Source organism: Syngnathus acus, chromosome 21, assembly GCF_901709675.1.
Source record: "Syngnathus acus chromosome 21, fSynAcu1.2, whole genome shotgun sequence".
Classification (NCBI taxonomy): Eukaryota; Metazoa; Chordata; class Actinopteri; order Syngnathiformes; family Syngnathidae; genus Syngnathus; species Syngnathus acus.
The window spans coordinates 9,952,339-9,971,808 of record NC_051105.1 but is presented as its reverse complement, the minus strand read 5'-3'; the positions used below and the strand labels follow the sequence as shown (position 1 = coordinate 9,971,808).

At 43.0% G+C, this 19,470-nt stretch overlaps 1 protein-coding gene across 1 annotated transcript; it reads right to left on the bottom strand.

The window, feature by feature from the left end:
• Nucleotides 1-605: 605 nt before the first annotated feature.
• On the bottom strand, nucleotides 606-19,411 carry pde11a (phosphodiesterase 11a). The gene is made up of 20 exons (XM_037240405.1): nucleotides 17,696-19,411; nucleotides 17,050-17,208; nucleotides 13,445-13,534; nucleotides 13,001-13,141; nucleotides 12,830-12,894; nucleotides 12,207-12,339; nucleotides 11,905-11,980; nucleotides 10,201-10,268; nucleotides 10,040-10,132; nucleotides 9,880-9,930; nucleotides 8,146-8,292; nucleotides 7,704-7,811; nucleotides 7,466-7,575; nucleotides 5,924-6,014; nucleotides 4,811-4,911; nucleotides 4,558-4,635; nucleotides 4,417-4,480; nucleotides 4,275-4,349; nucleotides 3,671-3,754; nucleotides 606-2,076 (listed from the first exon to the last, which is right to left on the bottom strand). Exons 1-20 carry the CDS (start codon nucleotides 18,488-18,490, stop codon nucleotides 1,870-1,872), a joined length of 2,736 nt encoding a protein of 911 aa, XP_037096300.1. The 5' UTR covers nucleotides 18,491-19,411; the 3' UTR covers nucleotides 606-1,869.
• Between the last annotated feature and the right edge of the window lie 59 nt (nucleotides 19,412-19,470).

The window sequence follows — 19,470 nt, the reverse complement described above, 5'->3', positions numbered from 1 at the left end:
AGGTATTTGTGACGCTTCCGCATTTGCTACATCCTCAGAATTGTCTTTGAATGCAACACGTGTCATTAAAACATGCAACTTCAATGTTCTTCAATGAAAAACATTAACAACCATGCCTGGCAAGGTGCACAAGGTCACATAAAAAAATACCAACAAAGTACAACACAAGTCATAAGTTAAAAAAACGTAAACTACTACTTAAGAGTAAAGAATTGGCTCGTAACCCAATGGGCACTTGAGTACTACTACGAAAGCTGAGTCAGTCAAAGTCATCCTTGGACAAGAAAAGCTGTAAGACGGTCAGAAGAGAGTGAGGAGGAAAAAAGGCCAAATGTCAGAGAAATAAATATTGAGAATTAATTCTGCGAGATTCAATGGCTTACTTGAATACACAGCAACTTCATCAAGGCACATTGTGTGTCCGTGTGAGAGAGAAAAAGAGAGAGAGAGAGAGAATATTCCCATAAATGTATGGGGGGAGATTAGATAACAGAGTTACTAGAGTTAGGGTTTCAAAGTAGGGTTTAAAGCTAGGGTTAGGGCTTCAAAGTAGCGTTTCATACTAGGGTTGGGGCTTCAAAGTAGGGTTTCATACTAGGGTTGGGGCTTTAAATTAGGGTTTCATACTAGGGTTAGGGTTTCAAAGTAGAATTTAAAGCGAGGGTCAGGGTTTCAAAGGAGGATTTCATACAAGAGTTAGGCTTTCAAAGTAGGGTTTAAAGCACAGATGGCAAACTCCAGTCCTGGGGGCCGCATTCCAACATGTTTTCCAAGATTCCCTCGTTAAGTGCACCTGCGTGAAAAGTTTTTGCTCCTGCAGAACGTGAAAATGAACAATCTTTTCACGCAGGTGTGTATAACGAGGGTAACTTGGAAAACATATTGGAACGCGGCCCGAGAGTTAGGGCTTCAAACTAGGCTTTAAAGCTAAGGTTTCATACTACAGTTAGGGTTTCAAAGTAGGGTTAAAGCTAGGGTTAGGGCTTCAAAGTAGCATTTCATACCAGAAGTATTTGGACAATTTAATCTTTTCAATAATTTTACCTTTATACACCATCATCATGAATTAATAAAAAAAAATTAATTCAAATATGTCAGGCTATGGTCAGCTGTTAGGGCTAGGCTGACATTAGTAATTAAAAAAAATAATTCAAAGACATTCAGACAAATGTGACACAACCACCGGAGGGCGCTATTGTGCATACCACTGACAGTGTTTATCACATCTTTGAGGACATACAATTAAATAGAAATAATAACTTAAATAAAAATATTTCAAAAATATATTTACATCAATTTGAAATGAGCAGCAAACTGCTGGGTCAGTTCATCTGTTGGGCTGAAAAAGAACCTCTTGTGAAATTCAATACCATTTGACTGCTTTATGAACAATTGACTTGTGGTGTATAACGGCAAAATGATGGGGAGAAAAAAAAAAACAAGTCCATCACAGGTACCATTTTCCATCATGTTCAAGTCAAAGGAGGCCATGCATTTTTCATGGGGGAATCTTTCCAACAAGGCACAGGAGAGGAGGAATTGGAGCAAACAACCAGCGCTCCAGAAACAATTCATCCTTCGACGGCCACACCACAATCCAAAGTTTTGTGACAGCACTCGAGTATATACACATTTACAAACATCCGACACGCAGGCAACACCTTTCCAGAATTTGGGCCGTGCCTTGTTGCGCAATGGCCGCACGATGGAAGTCAGTTGTGCCGATGCAGCACATTTGCGGCTGCCGTGACAACCTTCACACACCTCCGGTAGCTTTTCCGCTTTTCCCAGAGGAACAAACAGGACCCTCGCGTTCCCTGCACAAGTTGCAGGCCGTAAGAGGAAGTGAGATCTCGATAAGAAGGCTTGCTAACCCAGCGATTTGGCGGCCACGCGGCTACGGCCGGGGGAGCCGCCCGTCTTGGGCGCCGTGCAGCCGACGGGCTCCGAGGGGCTCGCCGGTGCTGAAACGCTGTGTTCGTGTTGCCGCTTGTTGTTCAGTTCCTCCCACTTGGACCTGTTGGCTTGGATCATGTCGAGCATGGGCTTCAATTTCGGATTTAACTTGACCAGAGTCTACGGGGAGATAGAGAGAGGTGAGAAAATTAGGACATGGAAGTTCATTCAGTTCAAGTGTATTTTTGTAGCGCTAATTCACATCGGAGGTCATTGCACAGCAAGCAATAAATATTGTCATTTTTTTGGAAGCTTAAAGCCTGACTTGTTGTTGCCACCAACTCTCCCTGCCCTTTCGGTGCATGCAGCCTCCGAGCCCCCCCCTGCTCCAGGTTGTCATAGAAACAGCATCGTGAGCATCACTGCCATGTGGCAATTATTTGACTATACCAAAATTCTTCAAAGACAAATGTCTGTGATTCACAGAAAGCAGACAGAAATTGCCTCTCATTCTAAATTTGAAAATTTGACATGTCAGAAGAAGCAATTCATCCATGAAGATTGCAGATGTTGCTTTTACACATGTAAAAGTAGAACATCAGCACATTATTCCACCCAACCATTATTCATCTCCATCTAGACACTGCACCGAGACTACTGAACTCATTAATTGTTTCAGATGAAATGCACCAAACTGACACAAGCTGTGAAAACCTCCTTTGAGGCCTCCTCCCACTTGAACCAGCACGTACACGGGCAAATATGTGAAATGTGTTTCTTCATACAACCCTTATTTCCCCACATTTTATTAAATCAGGTAAGTCACCAGCGAGGGCTCGGGTTGGGAACACACACGACCCGCTGCTGGGTTTCCCCCCTCGTATCCACGGTGGAGGTAGCGTCGCCATTCCTCCAAGGAAGAGTGAAGGAGAAGCGCAGGGCGGTTGGTTATATAAGGGGAGGATTAATATTCCATGGAGCATCAAGACAGCTCCAGGAGAAAGAGATCAACAAGATCAAGAAAGAGACCTTCCACTGCCTCACATCTGCCTCCCCCTCCCAAGTCTAATTGGCGGCGACCTCCGTATCTGCATTCCCCTCCAAACATTAGCTTGCGTACAAGGCGCCAACAAACGCCCCCGTGCAGGTAACGCTACTTTGATGCTTTCAACACAAGACGGCCGATCACTTGGCCTAATTGAATAAACGGGGCAGTGGCGTCAGCCGGTTGTGATGGTTTCGCGTGCGCCTCATCTTGCCTGACTCCCGCTTTGCTTTCTGTCGCCCACGCATGAGAAGGGGCGGCCGCACGGCTCATTGACGTCATCGGCTAACGCGCATTTTCTCACAGGCGGCTCGCATTCAGCCTCAAAGTCAGCCCCCCCCCCCCCCACACTTGCAACACAACAGTCCAGTAAATACCAACGTTATGCAAAGCCGTAGAAACATTGAATTAAAGTCGCTGAGAGCCAAGCAAGCTAACTAACTAGTACACTCCTAGTTATCATTCAGAGGATCATTTAGGTACACTAGTAAAACAATGACATGACAGGATTCAGGAGTCTTCCTAATGGGGCCGCCTACTGGCAGGCTTTGTATCTCCATTGCCATTTAAAGTGGGCGGAGCTTGACATCAAAGTTCCAAAGAATTGCTCTGTGTGTATGGGGGCAGAATAATAATGAGCCTCGACTTTTGTCATGTTGCGAGTTATTTCTGTGTCCAGCGTGGCTTACTGTAATCAATTTTCTTCTCCGACTGCTTTGAGAAGATTACCTCATAGAGCGGCGCACAAATTCCATCAATCCACTCCAATTGAAGACCGGGCAGCTCGTCTTTTCTGTTTCGGTCAAAGATGGCCTGTAACGTAAACAGAAGAATGAGTCGTTTTACAGCAACAAATCTTTTTTTTTTTTTTTTTCCCTGCCACTGCTTTCTTCTGCACCGTTTAATAAGAGGCTTCACAGAGGCTGCGCTTCAGAGATAGCTGCTACGACTCACTGCAGAAGTTAATATTTTATATCTAACACCCACGCATTAAACTGAACAAGTTTAACATAAAGAGAGCTTTATTGGAAGGGTGGGGTTGTTTTAAAAGCGTAGGCAATATGGCCTGGCTTGATTAGTTATTGCGCTAAATTACACATCTGTGAAAACCTGTCCCGTGTAGATTCTCATTTGTCAAAAAAGGGGCTTACAATAGAAGCTAACCTTCAAAGCATCACAAGCAAACAGTCAGGATGCGGCTGAATTCATAACGTAAGCTCACACCAGTCCTAGCTTAGTAAAAACTGTCACCTTGAGCAGGCTTCGGTCATATTAAATGGAGCGGACATACACTGTGTTAAATAAATAAGCAGCCATGTTCTTATCCACTCACCGAGGGTGTGAGCTTCAACTCTGATCGTTCTCTGTCGCCCTGCTCAAAGAACTCGCTGGTCACTAACTCAGCCACCTGAAATGAGGGTATAATGATGACATGTTTATTATAAACACATTTTGACCTCTGGATCAGTGCTCACCTTGCGGGATATTTCCCAAGGCTTGGTGACAGCGCCGAGATCACATGCTGTCATCATCATGGATCTTAGAGGGAAAAGGATGGTCTGTGTTATTTGGGAGTTTTTGCAAAATGGAGACATTTTGTTATCATGTTGTTTCACCTGCACATGTCTCTGTGGGCCTTCACGTTCCAGTTATACTCCCCTTTGTTCACCAGTTCAAAGAACGTGTTTCTGTTCCTGTGTGACAAGATATAGGCGTAAAACACAAAACATTCACTAGGGGGCGGTGTAAACCAAACTAAGTAAGTACAGGTTGAAAACTCGCTCAGTACAATTATCGCTCCACCAGTTTTGTGATTTAAAATCGTTTTTGGTGATTTGAAATCTGATGATCTGATGACGCAGAACATACTCAAAGTAAAGAGTGAGATCAGTGGCCAGAATGGACTGCTTGAGTAGCTGCATAAGGTTGCTGTACTCGGCGGACGAGAGGTTGGAGAATATGTTGTGACCCTGGGAAGAAACGTAACACAAGGTCAGGAAGTAAAAAGAAAAAACAGTATCTTGGAATGAATGGTTGGTGAAAGCCAGCAGATAGAAACCCTGATCTCTATGAATTAGCCACACTAGTCATTTATAAGCTAATAGGACAGCCCTGGCCCAACGTTATCAAGAGAAACCATTAGGATATTCAAAGAAAACATTTGTCAGCAGCGTGATCATGAAGAGCTAAGCCTCTGCTGCTCAGCAGCTCCCGCAGACCGTCTTTAATTACAACTTGACATAAAAAAAAAAGAAGCAAATCACCTGCTGAAATGTCTCTTGCTCAACCAATTACCAGTAAATCTATCACCGCAGTAATTGCATTGATTTAAGGGCAGCCTGAGCTTTTGTTTTGTTTACTCCGTTCACATATTATGAAAGTGGCCACATGTTTGCCATCAGGCTCAAACGACATGAAAGATGATCCTTTTATATTTGTAAATGTAAGTGGGCTGGAAAAATAAACAACAGATGCAACTATAAACCAGGATGCTGCAGCTTGTGTACGTTATTGATGGTTTCCAATTTGGTTCAACTGCCGTTTGCCTCGCAGCTATTTGCTATTAACTTTATTATTGCTTATTTGGTAATGCTATGTCAAACGTTACACTGAATCCCGCGGAAGTCACAAGTGCTCCACGCAGTACCACAGGAAACGAAAATGGAACAAATGATGGAGTTGCTCCCCACTGAAATGGCTGACACTGGTTCCAGAGTAGGGCCACCCCTGCGTATGTTCTCCTGATTAGCACTGCATTGCAATGCAGTTCACAAAACCAGAGGGGAGGCTAACTTTGCAAGATGGAACAAACCGAGTGCAGCCAAGAAAAGGATGGAGTGTTAAAACAACACCCGTAAATGCACTTGAATGGACAAAGTGCAAATGTTGCGCTTAAATGCAGCATTGACTTGAGAACATCTGGAGCGCTGCATTGCAGCACTTTCAAAACAATAGCAACAAGGACACAGAGAGATGGTTCACCTCGCTTTGCAGGATCATGACAGCGTGGTTGAAGTGGTGGTGCTCAAGGGTAGCCGAGGTCCCGTAAAGCAGAGCGAGAGCCGAGCCTGTCCTGGCGCACACATAGTAAAACAACGTCAAATACCAACATTATTTTTACGGTGTCTAAAATGGTGGCGGCTGGTCCAATTCCCATCAGCATCAATTTCAATATACCGTATTTTCCGCCCTAAAAGGCGCACCTAAAAACCTAAAATTTTCTCAAAAGCCGACAGTGCGCCTTATAGGCCAGTGCGCCTTATATATGGATCAACTGATGAATTTGTTGATCCATACTGGTTGTACACAGTGCTCTGCCAAAATGTTTCAGTACGTTTTAGTACGACTAATAAATTACAAGGTCGCATCGCTTCCCAGCATTACGGCAACTGTAGTCAGGGGGCGTCACCGAATAGCTGTTGTACCCGCGAGGCTATTTCCTGTCAAAATAGGCTGCTCTGTTAATGTTTCGAGTAAATCTACGGATCGATATGGAAGGGAAACATAGGTAAGTAGTACCAATGCGTTAGATCGAACTTTAGTCAGTTCCGATCATTTTATAGGAGATCGTTTGAGAAACGCGATTGTTTACACTTTGCTGAGGCTCATGGGAGATTGCGAGGTGAGGCTCGTGAGACTTTGCGGATGGCTAATGCTATTGCGATAGCTGCTATACGTACCAGGCTATTTCATGTCAAAATAGGCTGCTCTGTTAATGTTTCGAGTAAATCTACGGATCGATATGGAAGGGAAACATAGGTAAGTAGTACCAATGCGTTAGATCGAACTTTAGTCAGTTCTGATCATTTTATAGGAGATCGTTTGAGAAACGCGATTGTTTATAGAGGGCTCGTTGGTTATTGGCTAGTGGATGCATACCGCAACCCTAGTCAACCTCAGTTTGATGCAGTATAGCTTCTATTTTATGCGCCTTATAAGCCGGTGCGCCTTATATATGGACAAAGTTTTAAAATGGGCCGTTCATTGAAGGTGCGCCTTATAACCCGGTGCGCCTTTTAGGGCGGAAAATACGGTACTGTAATTAGTTCATTCTGAATGCATGCAGCCTTGATTTGTAAGAGGGTGTGCACACTTTTGCAACCACATTATCTCAGTTTATTTTTACTTGGAAAAAGTTTTTTAAAAAAAGATCACAAGTTGTTCTTACCTTTATAAGGTCAATAAAGGACATGACTCACCATAAAACCATAATCGCACTTGTAGAATACAGAAGTAGTAAAATGTGCTCATGAGTGAATAAGTCACTCGAGCAGCAGCACAATTAAAATCTTGGTTCGAGTCCATCTACAGTAATAACATCGTAAGGTAAGCAAACAAAAAAGAGAAAACTAGCACAAATGTCACCTGCTCGTTGAAACGGCCTTGTCAGTTCGACACTTATGTAAGTCTTACACAACTTGCCGCTTAACTCTTGCTGATCCGCTGACTGCCGCAGGTGGCGAAACACTCTAAACAGCGTGTAGGAGGACGTTGATTTCATCAGAGCCAGTCTGAGACACTTACTTTGCCTGGAAGGCATTGTTGGTGCCTCGGTGGTCCAAGTCGTGACACACGCAACCCACGATGAGCGCTAAGATCTCCACTTCTGTCAGAGTCTCTTGGAAGCCGGCCGTCTGATTGGAAGATGAAAAGAAAAAAAAAAAAAAAAAAAAAAAAAAAACTTGCGCACTCAGCATCTCTTACGTGCTTGTTTGTACAAGATGTGAGAAGGACATGTGCTTTAGAAGATTGCTTCCCTTACCGTTAGCATGGCAAACATGCACTGGCACACATTGAAGGCGTGTCTCCAGTTGTGGTACAGAACCATCCGATAGTTTTTCCTCACAGTCAGCAGCCATCGGCACAGTGTCTGGAGGGAGGTACACGGCGAGGCCGGTTTGTTGCCGAGGACATTTCAGGGCAAGGGATGTTAACAGCGCTACGCCTCGCGTTTGCTACATGGGCCTTTAGGAGGAACATTGAAATGGCAGCCCACAGAGGCGAGATACAAACTGACTGGACAGAAGAAGAAAAAAGAGTGCAGCCAAAAGGAACTCTACAAAATAATGAGGGGGAAAATAGATCATTGGGATTAAATTAATTTTTTTTGTAGAATGTAGGTCAGTGCTTCGGATATTGTTTAGGTCAGCAGAAAAGGTCCACCACTGGATTTCCAAAACCAAAAACATTAGGCGCATCCTCACCTCATAGTCAATCTTAAATTTGGGAACCATTCCAAGCTCCATGAACATCCTGAGAGCGGCCGTTATCATGGCGTCCACATCTAAGGAGAAATCGTCAAAGGAGAGCTTGTCGATCCCCAGTTCGCACACCAGGGGGATGTTGGCGGCCTACAACGCCGAGAGGGACGGAGAAAATGAGTTTAGGAGGCTGCCGAGGTCACGGGAAGCATGGAGGGCTCACGTTAATGAGGAAGCCTTGAAACCAGATTGAACTCTTACAGCTGAATAAATGCAAAATGTGACATCATTAGTCAAGCTTTTCACATAAACGATCCCAATTAATTGCGCTTCCTTAGCGCTCTTCACGAGTTATGGTTGGAGAACATATATGTTTGTTTTTTTCTTCGACATAATCTCTGCACTGATGTCTGGCACTACGGCGTTATCTTGACCTCTGTTAATTTGCAGTTTCAGGTTTTGGCAAATGTCAGCAAGGTTTATTTACCGACGCCACTGGCTCTGGCAGATAAGCGAGCTCAATAAGGATCTATATGTAGAGCAGTTATGAAAGAAGTGGGTTGTGGTGGCGGGTGAGGGTGGGGGGTGAGGCTGGGGGTGATGATGCGGAGCTCATTGCTGAAGAGATCACACAAACAACGCACGAAGGGGGGGGTTCTTTTTTTTTTAACATGGGTTCCTTCCTATTTTGCTGTAATGGTCACAAGGGAAACTCCTTCACTTGGCAGTACGGGAAAATAGGTCATATCTATATTTCAGAAATGTCAAGCTAATTAAAAATGTAAAATGTCTTTTCAGTTTTATAAAGATTGAATATCACAATTGTCTACTGATTGCTGTTAACGATTATGAATTTTATTTTCATTGTAAAAAGATAGTCAGCATAAGTATGCCTAATTTTAGACTACAATGGCCCAGAATGAGGCACAATTAATTAATCATGATGCACAAATTGAGCCTGTAAATTCTATTTAGTCATTTTATTATGGTATGTTTTGGGAATATTCAACATTATAGAGTGGTATTGTCTTAAAAAAAGGTAAAATGTTTGCTGTCATTTTTTGGGGTGAGGCTGGAACAGATTAATGACTTTCCATTCATTTCAATGAAAAAAGATGATTTGAGTGTGGAACAAATCCAAATTTCAAGATTTTGCTATTAATCCACATCATTGATTATTCAATTACAAATGTGATTATTCCCAGTAACACTTCCTTTGTCAAAAGAGTAAGAAAATGACTTCTAATGTAAAATAGGCCATATATGCAAAATCTGTGCCAAACTAGATAAACAATGGTGCCAGTTTTAAGGATCCATGTAAAATTTAATGAGAGCAAAATATATAGATGCATATATATATATATATATATATATATATATATATATATATATATATATATGTATGGCACAATGCTCCAGAAAGTCTAATGAGTTAGTGTATGTACCGCCGTCATCTTGCTGAAAAATATAATGGGCTTCCCCTTGGCCTACGCTCACTGCCTCCAGCAGGGTTCACGGTCCCGGTCTGTTTTTCATCATCTGACTGAGCAGCACACAAACAAATCAAGACGTGCAGGTGAATATGAAGAAATAAAAACATGCATCTTCTGGCCTGTCCTTTCTCTGCTGTCTACCTTAGAGGGAAAATTTTAAAAATGGCCCTTTTTTTTTTTTTTTTTTTTAATTTGTTGGTCAAACGAGGTCTGTAAGTGCAATTTTCTTGGATGATAATTCTACCTTGAATTTGTCCACTTCAGTCTTGGAGCAGGTGGCGTGGTAAGAGAGTACCTGAAAAAATAATAACAGTCTTGAGCCAATTCTTGGCGTCATTTCCAATTGTGGCATAACCCTCAGGAATAATTTGAGTACACAATCCTTACGGAAACTGCATTCTTACATCTAGAGCCACTGATTGCTTTGCCCACGACTTCTTCACCTGGTCGTACATGATGGTGTTGTTGATGCCCAGGCCACAAAAGATCACAAAAGCCTAATTGGGGGAAGCTAAAAATATCAAAACAACTCTGATAATAAAAGACAAGCGAGTTAAAGCAATACCTCAAAGAGCCGCTGATCTGCATCATAAAATGGTTTCCCATCGAGGCGGTTCAGCACTTGAGCAACGCCTGTTAGGCCAAGGAGAAATTGTCCATATTATTGGAGATGATGCCTTATTTTTCACACAAAACTACTTCTTGCATAAAGTCTCTTATGAATTTCTTTCCAGGAAGATTACACAATGGTAGAAAGGACAAGTGCAAAAATGAATATTCAATTAATAGTGTCAACAAAACACAGTGGGAATGAAGCCTTTGGAGTACTCGCCCGACCTCTCTCTGTGTCCAATTAAAGTAGAACTCACAGTGAACACGAATATTTCATTGATACATATTGTCATGTTGTCTGGGAACTAAAGCTAAAGAGTAATTACACACGATATGACATAAAACAACATCTTGACGTTAAAAAGCAAGCATATTCAAATGATCATTTGGTATGGGGCAGGATTTTTATTTTGAGGTGAACATTCATCAGCCACTCTACAACTGACAAATGAGCCAAGCAATTTGCAACCACCACTGTAAACAGTTATGGGTGGTTTATTGATTGAATTTTGTTTGCGCTTGGCTCGGGTAGGAAGAAGGGGAGGAGGCAATGGGAGCGAGGCCCGAGCGAGGCCCGAGCGTCCCATTTTTATGCACTTACACATGATGACAGTGGACTGCAGTTGGGATTTTGCCATGAACCTTCTGTTCACACTAACTCAAACAGAAGGGTAATTTGCACGCTGACCTCAGAAAAGATGCTTCAAGCGATAAGCTGTCCTGGAGTTTCAGATGTAAATAACAAGCTTCAAAAATTAGGATACAAGGAAGAGAAACGTGTTCCCGCCATTGGCATAGTGATTCTGGGTTAGCTATTTTTGGGAAAAACTTTCATGTTAGCATTAGCATCTGTGCTAACACAGCTCTACAGGAAGTGGTGCAATTAACCGTCCTAACTCGATTCAACGCTCAGTAGGCTATTGTTGGTATAATCACAGCACAGTTTCATTTTGAATGAGCTGTTGGTTACTTTGAGAGACGCCGCAAGAACATTTCATTTGTGAATCAAAAGTATCCTTGACCTGAGAATTTCATCTTCTGCTGATTTGTTGGTATAACGTTTTTTTCACTTCAGGTGCTCAGGTGCCACCCACACACTGCACTTTTTTTTTTTCATTCTGTTCTTTTTTTCTCCGCTTCCTGTCCCTGACAAATACATTTAACTCCTACGCAAAAGAAATGTTAAACATACAAAGACACGCGCAGGTCTAAACTAGCCATTTGCAAACACGCTGATCTCTTTTCACTCAATGAAAATAATGACTTCCTGTGTCGGATTTTCAGAATCTCCAAGGCTGCTATCGTTGGCCCTCGCAAAAGTATTAAGCAGCGACACCAAAGAGGGGATCAATGATTTATCGCAGTGTCAGTTTGTGGTGTCGGCCCAGGGGCTGATTCACAAACACAATTCGCACAATGAGGAAACACTAGCAAAGTCAAGTGCAGATCTAATCACAGAAACGCAGCCGCCGATAATGTCACCGACATTTGTCTACATGCAACAACAACAAAAGAGGAGAGGACCAATTAAAATTAATTATGAGGACCAATTACAACCACAAATGCTGGACATATTTACTACCAGCATCTTGTACATACTATAAAACAGTCAGCACCATTGAAAAAAAAAAAGAATCCATTTTATTTGTTGACTTACCAATGATTTGATGATCGCTGTTCCATATGGGAACACACAGCACTGAGCGGATGTGGAAGTCCGAGAACTGGTCCGCCTAATAAAATGACGGCGAGGACATTAATAACAACAATAACCATCCATCTGCATTGACAACATCTAACCTGTCCTCAGCATGATACTCACAATAATGAGACATCCATTTTCTTTCAAATCTTTACCACTGGTCTGTTTGGTGTGTTGTTTTGCAAATTACTGACTCATCTGAAGTTTTGCAAACGACTCAGTAAATTTTTAACAACAGTTGATTGCGGCGTGGTTACCTCAGCATCAAAACGAGGATCTTGGTAGGCGTCGCTGATGTTGACAGGAAGTCCTGTGGATGCTACCAGCTCTGCAATGCTGTTGTTGATGAGCCAGTCAGAGTAAGAAGACTTTTCCATACTGTCCTTGAAACTAAACAGAAGAACACGAATAATAAGCCTCTGCCTATTAAGCGTCGACTTCTCAAAGGAAGAAGAATCAATGTACTCATCATACAGATGGTGGCATAATGGTGTCCCTAATGTTGTGGGCGGCGTACAACGTGTTCATCAAAACGTTCGAAACTATAATTTAATCTTTCCATGCCTAGCGGTGGTGGAGAATTCTCCAAATCAAATTAAAGACAGCTCCCACAGTCAAGCCCGCCCGCTATTCAGCACTCCTACAGCAGAGGAGTCGATCTTATGTCTTTATTTTGATTTAGTCCTTGATGAAAGCGTTACAGATTCAGATGCAAAAAAATATATATATATGGAGAAATACGACATAGAGAGAAAGGTTACCCAAATGAAAAGGGAGGAAATGAACAGCCATACTGGATTTTTCCTATTTAGACACATTTAATGGAAAAGGTCTTTCTGCTTGTTTGGACAACAAAAACAAAGTCAAACATCATACATACCTTGTTTCGGCGTCGGCACTGCACTTAGGTGACAACAATTCAAAAGACTTGGTGAACTTTACCACCTGAAAGATTCAAAAAGGGGGAGAAAAAATCACTCTATTTCATTTAAAATCTGCACTAATAACTTGAGCTTAACTAACACAATGTCACCGTAAGAAAAACCAGTACCGGTGACTCGATGTCCTCCAGCAACTGAACAGAACATCGCTCGCATTTGAGCAACGTCTGAGCACGATGCATGATCTTGCGGACAATTTTTTCCAGATCGGTTTGTTCTTCAAACAGGTCGTTGACGACTTCAAGGAGTGCCTGAATATCGGGAGCAAACACAATGCAACATGATTAGCTTTCCCCGGTAGAAGCACATTAAGTCCTTGATATATGGCAGAGCCATCCAATCTAATACCAAGCGCATAAAACCATTTCTCTCCCACAGAACTGCGTTCTCATAATGTTCCCAACGAGTGGCATGAATAAGTAGCGCATCTCATAATGTTGCTTCCAACCAAGCCCTCGTCGAGAATCGGGCCCATCTCCACGCAGGTGATCGGCCAGCATCGAGGGAGGTTATTGCCGATTCCAAAGACGGGAAACGGGTCACTTGGTACTTACCCGACTTCTGTCGTATTCCTTCCTGGAGGCAGCAAAGAGTTGGGCATTGGAAATTGCAATGCCGCAGAAAGGCAGGTACATTTGCAGTACCTGCGCACATAAAAATAAAATTGTCTTATCATTCATCAGCAGCAACAGCAGAAGCAAAGCTCATGTTCGGTGCCTGATGGTACCAAATGAGTAGCATTAACATCTATCACCGGATCTCCAAACATCTGTTTTCCAGGCAAGATCCAAAAAGGCTTTCAAGGTTTTATATTTCGCAAAATTTATAATTCCATGTTTACCTCTGGCTAGAAAGCAAAGTGTGAAGAGTCTCTGTCACCAAAATACACAATGATCATTGCCTCTCAAATATCCATATTTTGTGTGTATTTCTCACATTATTTTCATTCTAAGAAAATCCCAACCTTTTAATCACTGCGGCAGTGAAATAAAAATAGCCTTTCACAAAATCGCGACTTGCCGGATTCATCAATTCAACTGACATTTTACCATTTGACTGAACAGTCTGACTTACAGCGCCTGGGGCTGATACGATAAACGCACTCATATTCTCGACATAAATAATATAATTAAACATTTCCTACTTCCTGCCGCGCTTAATTCATAACGCGAGTCAATATGCGAGCGTACACTCGACTTGGCGCAAAGAGGTGCTTCAGAACACTGCACATAAGTTGAAATCAACACACCGGAAATATAATGTGTCTTGACCCTGTGACGTAAATATCAACCAAATTTTTACACAGTCAAGTTTTTGTTTGGATGATACCGAGCTTATCCGTGATGCTATTTCAACTGTCCTCTGGAATTCCCTAATAATGATCTCGTGGAAAGGCAGCAGTCATCGGGCCGAACAGAGAAAGACTCATTAGCCAGGAGGACTTTGGGGATCTGGCTATGGATCTGTCTGCGCTACTAACAGGCAAACGCAAGAAAAGCAGCGCTGCTAATAATTACGTTCTGTCCCGCAGGCCATTAGATAAGGTTGCATTACAAACAGAGGTTTTTGCCCACTGACCGGCAGTAAAAAGAGTGGTTTTAATAACAAAGGCCAGCTCCTACGAGACAGTCGCTTTGCACTACGCGCGACGACCGGGCGGTCTGCAGCTGCTTTTTTTTATTTTTTATACGAGGCATGCTGTGAGAAATTGACGGTGTGCTTTTCGTTTTCCCCGCACTTCATTTATAAAACCAAACTAGCGGGTAATTTTTGATTGAGCTCTGAGAATTGCGCACGCGGGAAGGCGATTGGTGCTAAACCAATAATCATTTTCACAGTTGTTTTACAAACACGCTTTTGCAACAACTGTGTCGCTCATTTCTGGAGCAATGAGCTTTCCATTCAGAATAAGATCTGATATTTCTCTCAAAAATCATTGACGGTGATTATTAGCAATATTTGTGAGAGAACCGCAGTACGGCGCAGCTATTGACTTTGAGATAACGCAACATTATGAAAAAGTAGCACAGAGCAAAGAAGACGGAGTGCTTCTTCTAAATAGCGACTTGATTGAGCCTCGTTGTGCCTTCCCGGTCTTAAAATAATCTACTTGATCCCAACTGATGTGTTTTCAAGAGCAGCCATTCCACTTCAACTCAACTGCTGTTAGTGACAGATGACTTTTAGACACACTTTTGTCTAACTTCCTTGGCGGTTGACGTTAAAAAGTTGCTCTTCATTTATTGCCTCTTACTGACAAATAGAAACAATCTCAAGTGACACAATGAAATACGTTCCCGCACATAAGACAACAACTCTAATGCTTTATAAAAGATAACGCAATTATACACAGACTGAGTCATTACTAAAGCTCCCCAAAGACCCTCCATCCCGCAGAGGATCGTCACGACACAATTAAAGCAGCGTGGGATTAAAGGCAAGCGCCGCGTGTTTCGCTAGCCTATACGGTTTCACCAACGCAAAGAAATGTTTAATTAAGACAATCTCAAATTGTTGTCGTGACATCTAATATTGCTGCATTGTCTAACACTTTGCGGAATGAAATACATTTTCTTAAGTAGTTATCTCACTAGTTGTCTCACTAGATATCTGATATCACAGATATCACACACGGCGATCTGTGAGATCAGATATCACGGATATCACAGATATCACAGAATGCCCCTCACTAGATATCTGATATCACAGATAACACACACGGCGATCTGTGTGAGATCAGATATCACAGATATCACGGATATCACAGATATCACGGATATCACAGATATCACGGATATCACAGAATGCCCCTCACTAAATATCTGATATCACACACGGCGATCTGTGCGAGATCAGATATCACGGATATCACAGATATCACGGATAACACGGATATCACAGATATATCACGGATATCACAGATATCGCACGGATATCACAGATATCACAGAGATCACACACGGTGATCTGTGTGTGATCGCCATGTGGCTGTGATATCGCCATGTGATTATTACTGAGCAGTGCTAGACAACAGCAGATGACGGTGATAATGTTACCATTAGAATCCATTACTAATTCATCGCGAGCTAGCATTTGCGTGTTGTTGATGCAACGGTAAAGCCAATTAAAGCGCAAGACTGAAAGGATATGTTAAATGTGTAAGTGTTGGATTTTCCTAAAATCTGACCAATCTTGATAACATTTGTTTTTGTTAGGGCGAGACTCCCTTGAATTAGGTGAAGGAAATTCTCAAAGGTAATATGAATATGAATTGTAATGCTAATTAGAGGCTTTTGTTTTTGCTGAGAAAACAATACAGCATCGCGAGTAACAATTCTATTTTGCCTCTTTTTCTTGGCAGTGGGCAAGGGCAATAAATTATGCCTGGCAACAAATTAACTCGCAGACGTACGAGATGGGCGAGAAAATTACTCTGAATGATCATTTCAATCTTTCACTGCTCCGTCTTAGCTGTTGCCGCTGCTGTTTCGTATTTTTTTTACCACTGGAAAAGAAATTGGAAATGCACATCAGACAGTCAACAGTTTCTTTTGTACATAGAACAAGTGGTGGTAAAATAAAATCCCGCCAACATTGTAATTCATATCAACTAGCAATAAAGCCACTCTGGTCCATTCTCACACTGTTTCTCATCACACTTGCACAGTTGTCGCCAGGAAAATGCCCCAGAGTCAGTCTAACTGTCGCCCATTAAGCATCGGAGATGATAACACCAAACCGAAGCTGAACGCTGAGCGCTGAGCGCACAGGCAAAGTACAAAACAAAATCCATAAAGACACCAACTGCGAGACATTTGCTCCAACATTTGGCAGGAACTGTTGAACACACTGAGACACTAAGCGTCAGAGCCAAAATTTGATTAGTGAGCGTGTGAATTATTGAAATAATACATTGTACGTTCTAAAGCATGGGCTCCAAACAAGAAAAGCAAAACACGGCCTGCAGTTCATCAGATCAACCTTTTTCACGTGTCGTCGAAAAACGTAACACCTCTTTTGACGACAGCCGGGTGGGATAATTGGCTGTGAGGCAAGAGCATATGAAAATCAAACAAAGAAAAATAAACTCAAACTATTGATATGGTTTGCAAATGTCAACGTGGCAACAACACGCTCCCCACCATCATGAAGAGATTACCTTTTCATCATCTTCAGCGAAGATTTCCACACTTGAGGTCTTGTTGATGGCCTGAGCGACTCCGATGATCTCTCCATCGCTGTTGCGAATGGGCATGCACAAGAGGGACTTGGTCTTGTAGCCCGTCAGTTTGTCAATTTCATCACTGAACCGGCGATCCTGCGAGCCCCACAGACAAGTACGGTACATGATGAAAACAATAAAGACTGGATCTTTAAGTACCGCAAAGGTTTATATTTAATAGTTTTTTTCATGTTCTGTCGACTTTATTGGCAGCATCCCTTTATTCTAAAATTATAATGCCTCCTGTAATTAAATTACAGTGAATAGCTTTTTTTTTTTTTTAATGAATAACTGTTCTGTGGTAGCTCCCAAATAGTTGACTTACCAGAAATACAAGTCCACGCATTGTTTGGGGGTGCCAGTGACCCCCACCCCCGCCAGTGTAAAGATCCTCTTGAAGGACAATAAACTTCTGAAGTGAACCAAACTGTTCTATTCAGCGTGCGGGGGTCATGCCTCTTAATGTGCCTGGCTTTTATAATACTGTACTTTGGCAATGTTTACGCACAAAAGATCTGATTGAAGCATTTTTGGTGGAAGAGCAAAAAGGCATACAAAATTGTAAACGGGTTTTTGGGGTCACCTGGTAGGCGTCCGGAATGTTGACGGTCTCCCCGTGCTCGGCCACGTATCCGATTATCCCTTTGCCCCACGGCACTTGCACTTCGCCCGAGTTCATGGAGGGCAACACGGCGGTGCCCGCGTGTACGTCGAAGAACTTGGACACGAGCGTCTTCTTGTTTCCGGTGCCCTCCACCAGGAAGAGGGAGGACCGGTCCGCGTCCACCATGATGCACACAAACACCAAGATCTTGTAGCTGAGGCTCGTCAAGTCCAAGTCGTTGGAGATGTCTTTAACGAGCTCCAGGAAGAACTCCCTCTCGTTGTTCTCTTTGAGGTAATATTTGAAGTCCACGGCCGTGGACGGGTACTGCGGAATGTTGACTCTGGACTCGAGCAGCGCGCTCAAGATGTGCGCGGTGGTCGGGGGCAGCGAGCTCGCTTTCCTCAGCAGGGCTCTCCTGCGCATGCTGCTCAGCGGCTCCTGGGCCCGCGAGTTGACTTGCTCGTCGTAGGTTCGGTTGACGTTGACGGCCTTGGAGCGGGCGAAAGTTTTGCGCAGCTCCTTCTGCGAAGCTCTCCGCTGCAAACCGTCGCATTTGCTCGCCCAGCTGTCCCTCAGCACGGCGCCCTTCTCGTCCCTCGACTCAGCCGGGCTCGGGGCCGCCGGACCCGATTTGGGCCCCTGGTGGTTCTTGAGCCACTTCTCCACCATGCCATAAGTGCCTTTTCGGTTCAGGTAGTCCTCGAATAACTCAGGGTGCGAGTCCAGGAAAGTTTCCACGTCAGAGAAACACACCATCTTGGCCACTGCCATACCTGGTCTCCGGATGCTCCTCGACGAACCAAAGCCTCGAAGTCGCACGGGGAAAGATCATCTATGAGGCTGGGCTGAAGGTCCAGGTTAGAAAATCCCCGGGAATTCCACAGATGCGTCGGGCTGCAGGAAACACCCCACGATACATCTCATCTCCAGCTTCCACTCCGAGGATGCTCTTCTTTTAAAAGCATTTTAGCTCCTCCAAGTTCATCCGTTTTGCGCACTGAAGCGGTGCCTGCGCTGAAGAAGGCGGACCACAAGAAACAAGCAGCGCTCGGAAAACATCAGAGAGAGCTCCACAAGCGAGCATCAGTACGGTGCGTGTGTGTTGTTGTGTGCAAATGACTATGTTGCCTGTGGTTGGCTCGGCTCGCTGACGTGGGTTTCGTCATAGAGTTGAGTTTGCAGGATCCGAGGTTCGTTTCAGCATCCAGAGCCCGAGGACATGTCAATGGCTCGCTCACTGCCCAGAACACTCCAAACTGCCTGCAAAGTATAAAAACACTTGCATTTGGCTCAGGGTATCATTTATTTAGTAGACGGTAAAACATTCATTAGTTCATTTAAATTCAGAAAAAGACAATTCACATAACGCTAATTTCAATTATTATAAAAAAAAATGTATCTCAAGAGCTTACGTTTAGAAAAAAGACGTGTTTATTATGCAAAGGCATTTCATAAGTGGAGAAATGCAGGATTAATTGTTTGCAGTTGCTTTGCTGAACACTAGGGAGCGCTATTGTACACCCACTGACATCAATTATTAAAATTCGAACAAGCAGTTGTTCTCAAGTGAGTACCGCCAGCATGAACAATATCAACAGTTCTGGGTTCTAGTGTTCATAAAAAAATAGTCTAATTAATGAACCGTATATTTGTTATTTTAACCACCAAATTATACTCACGTACAGCGCTAATTGACTTCATCAACTCGTGTTTAAAGGTGTGTGCACTCATTGGGAAAAAAGTGATGCTGC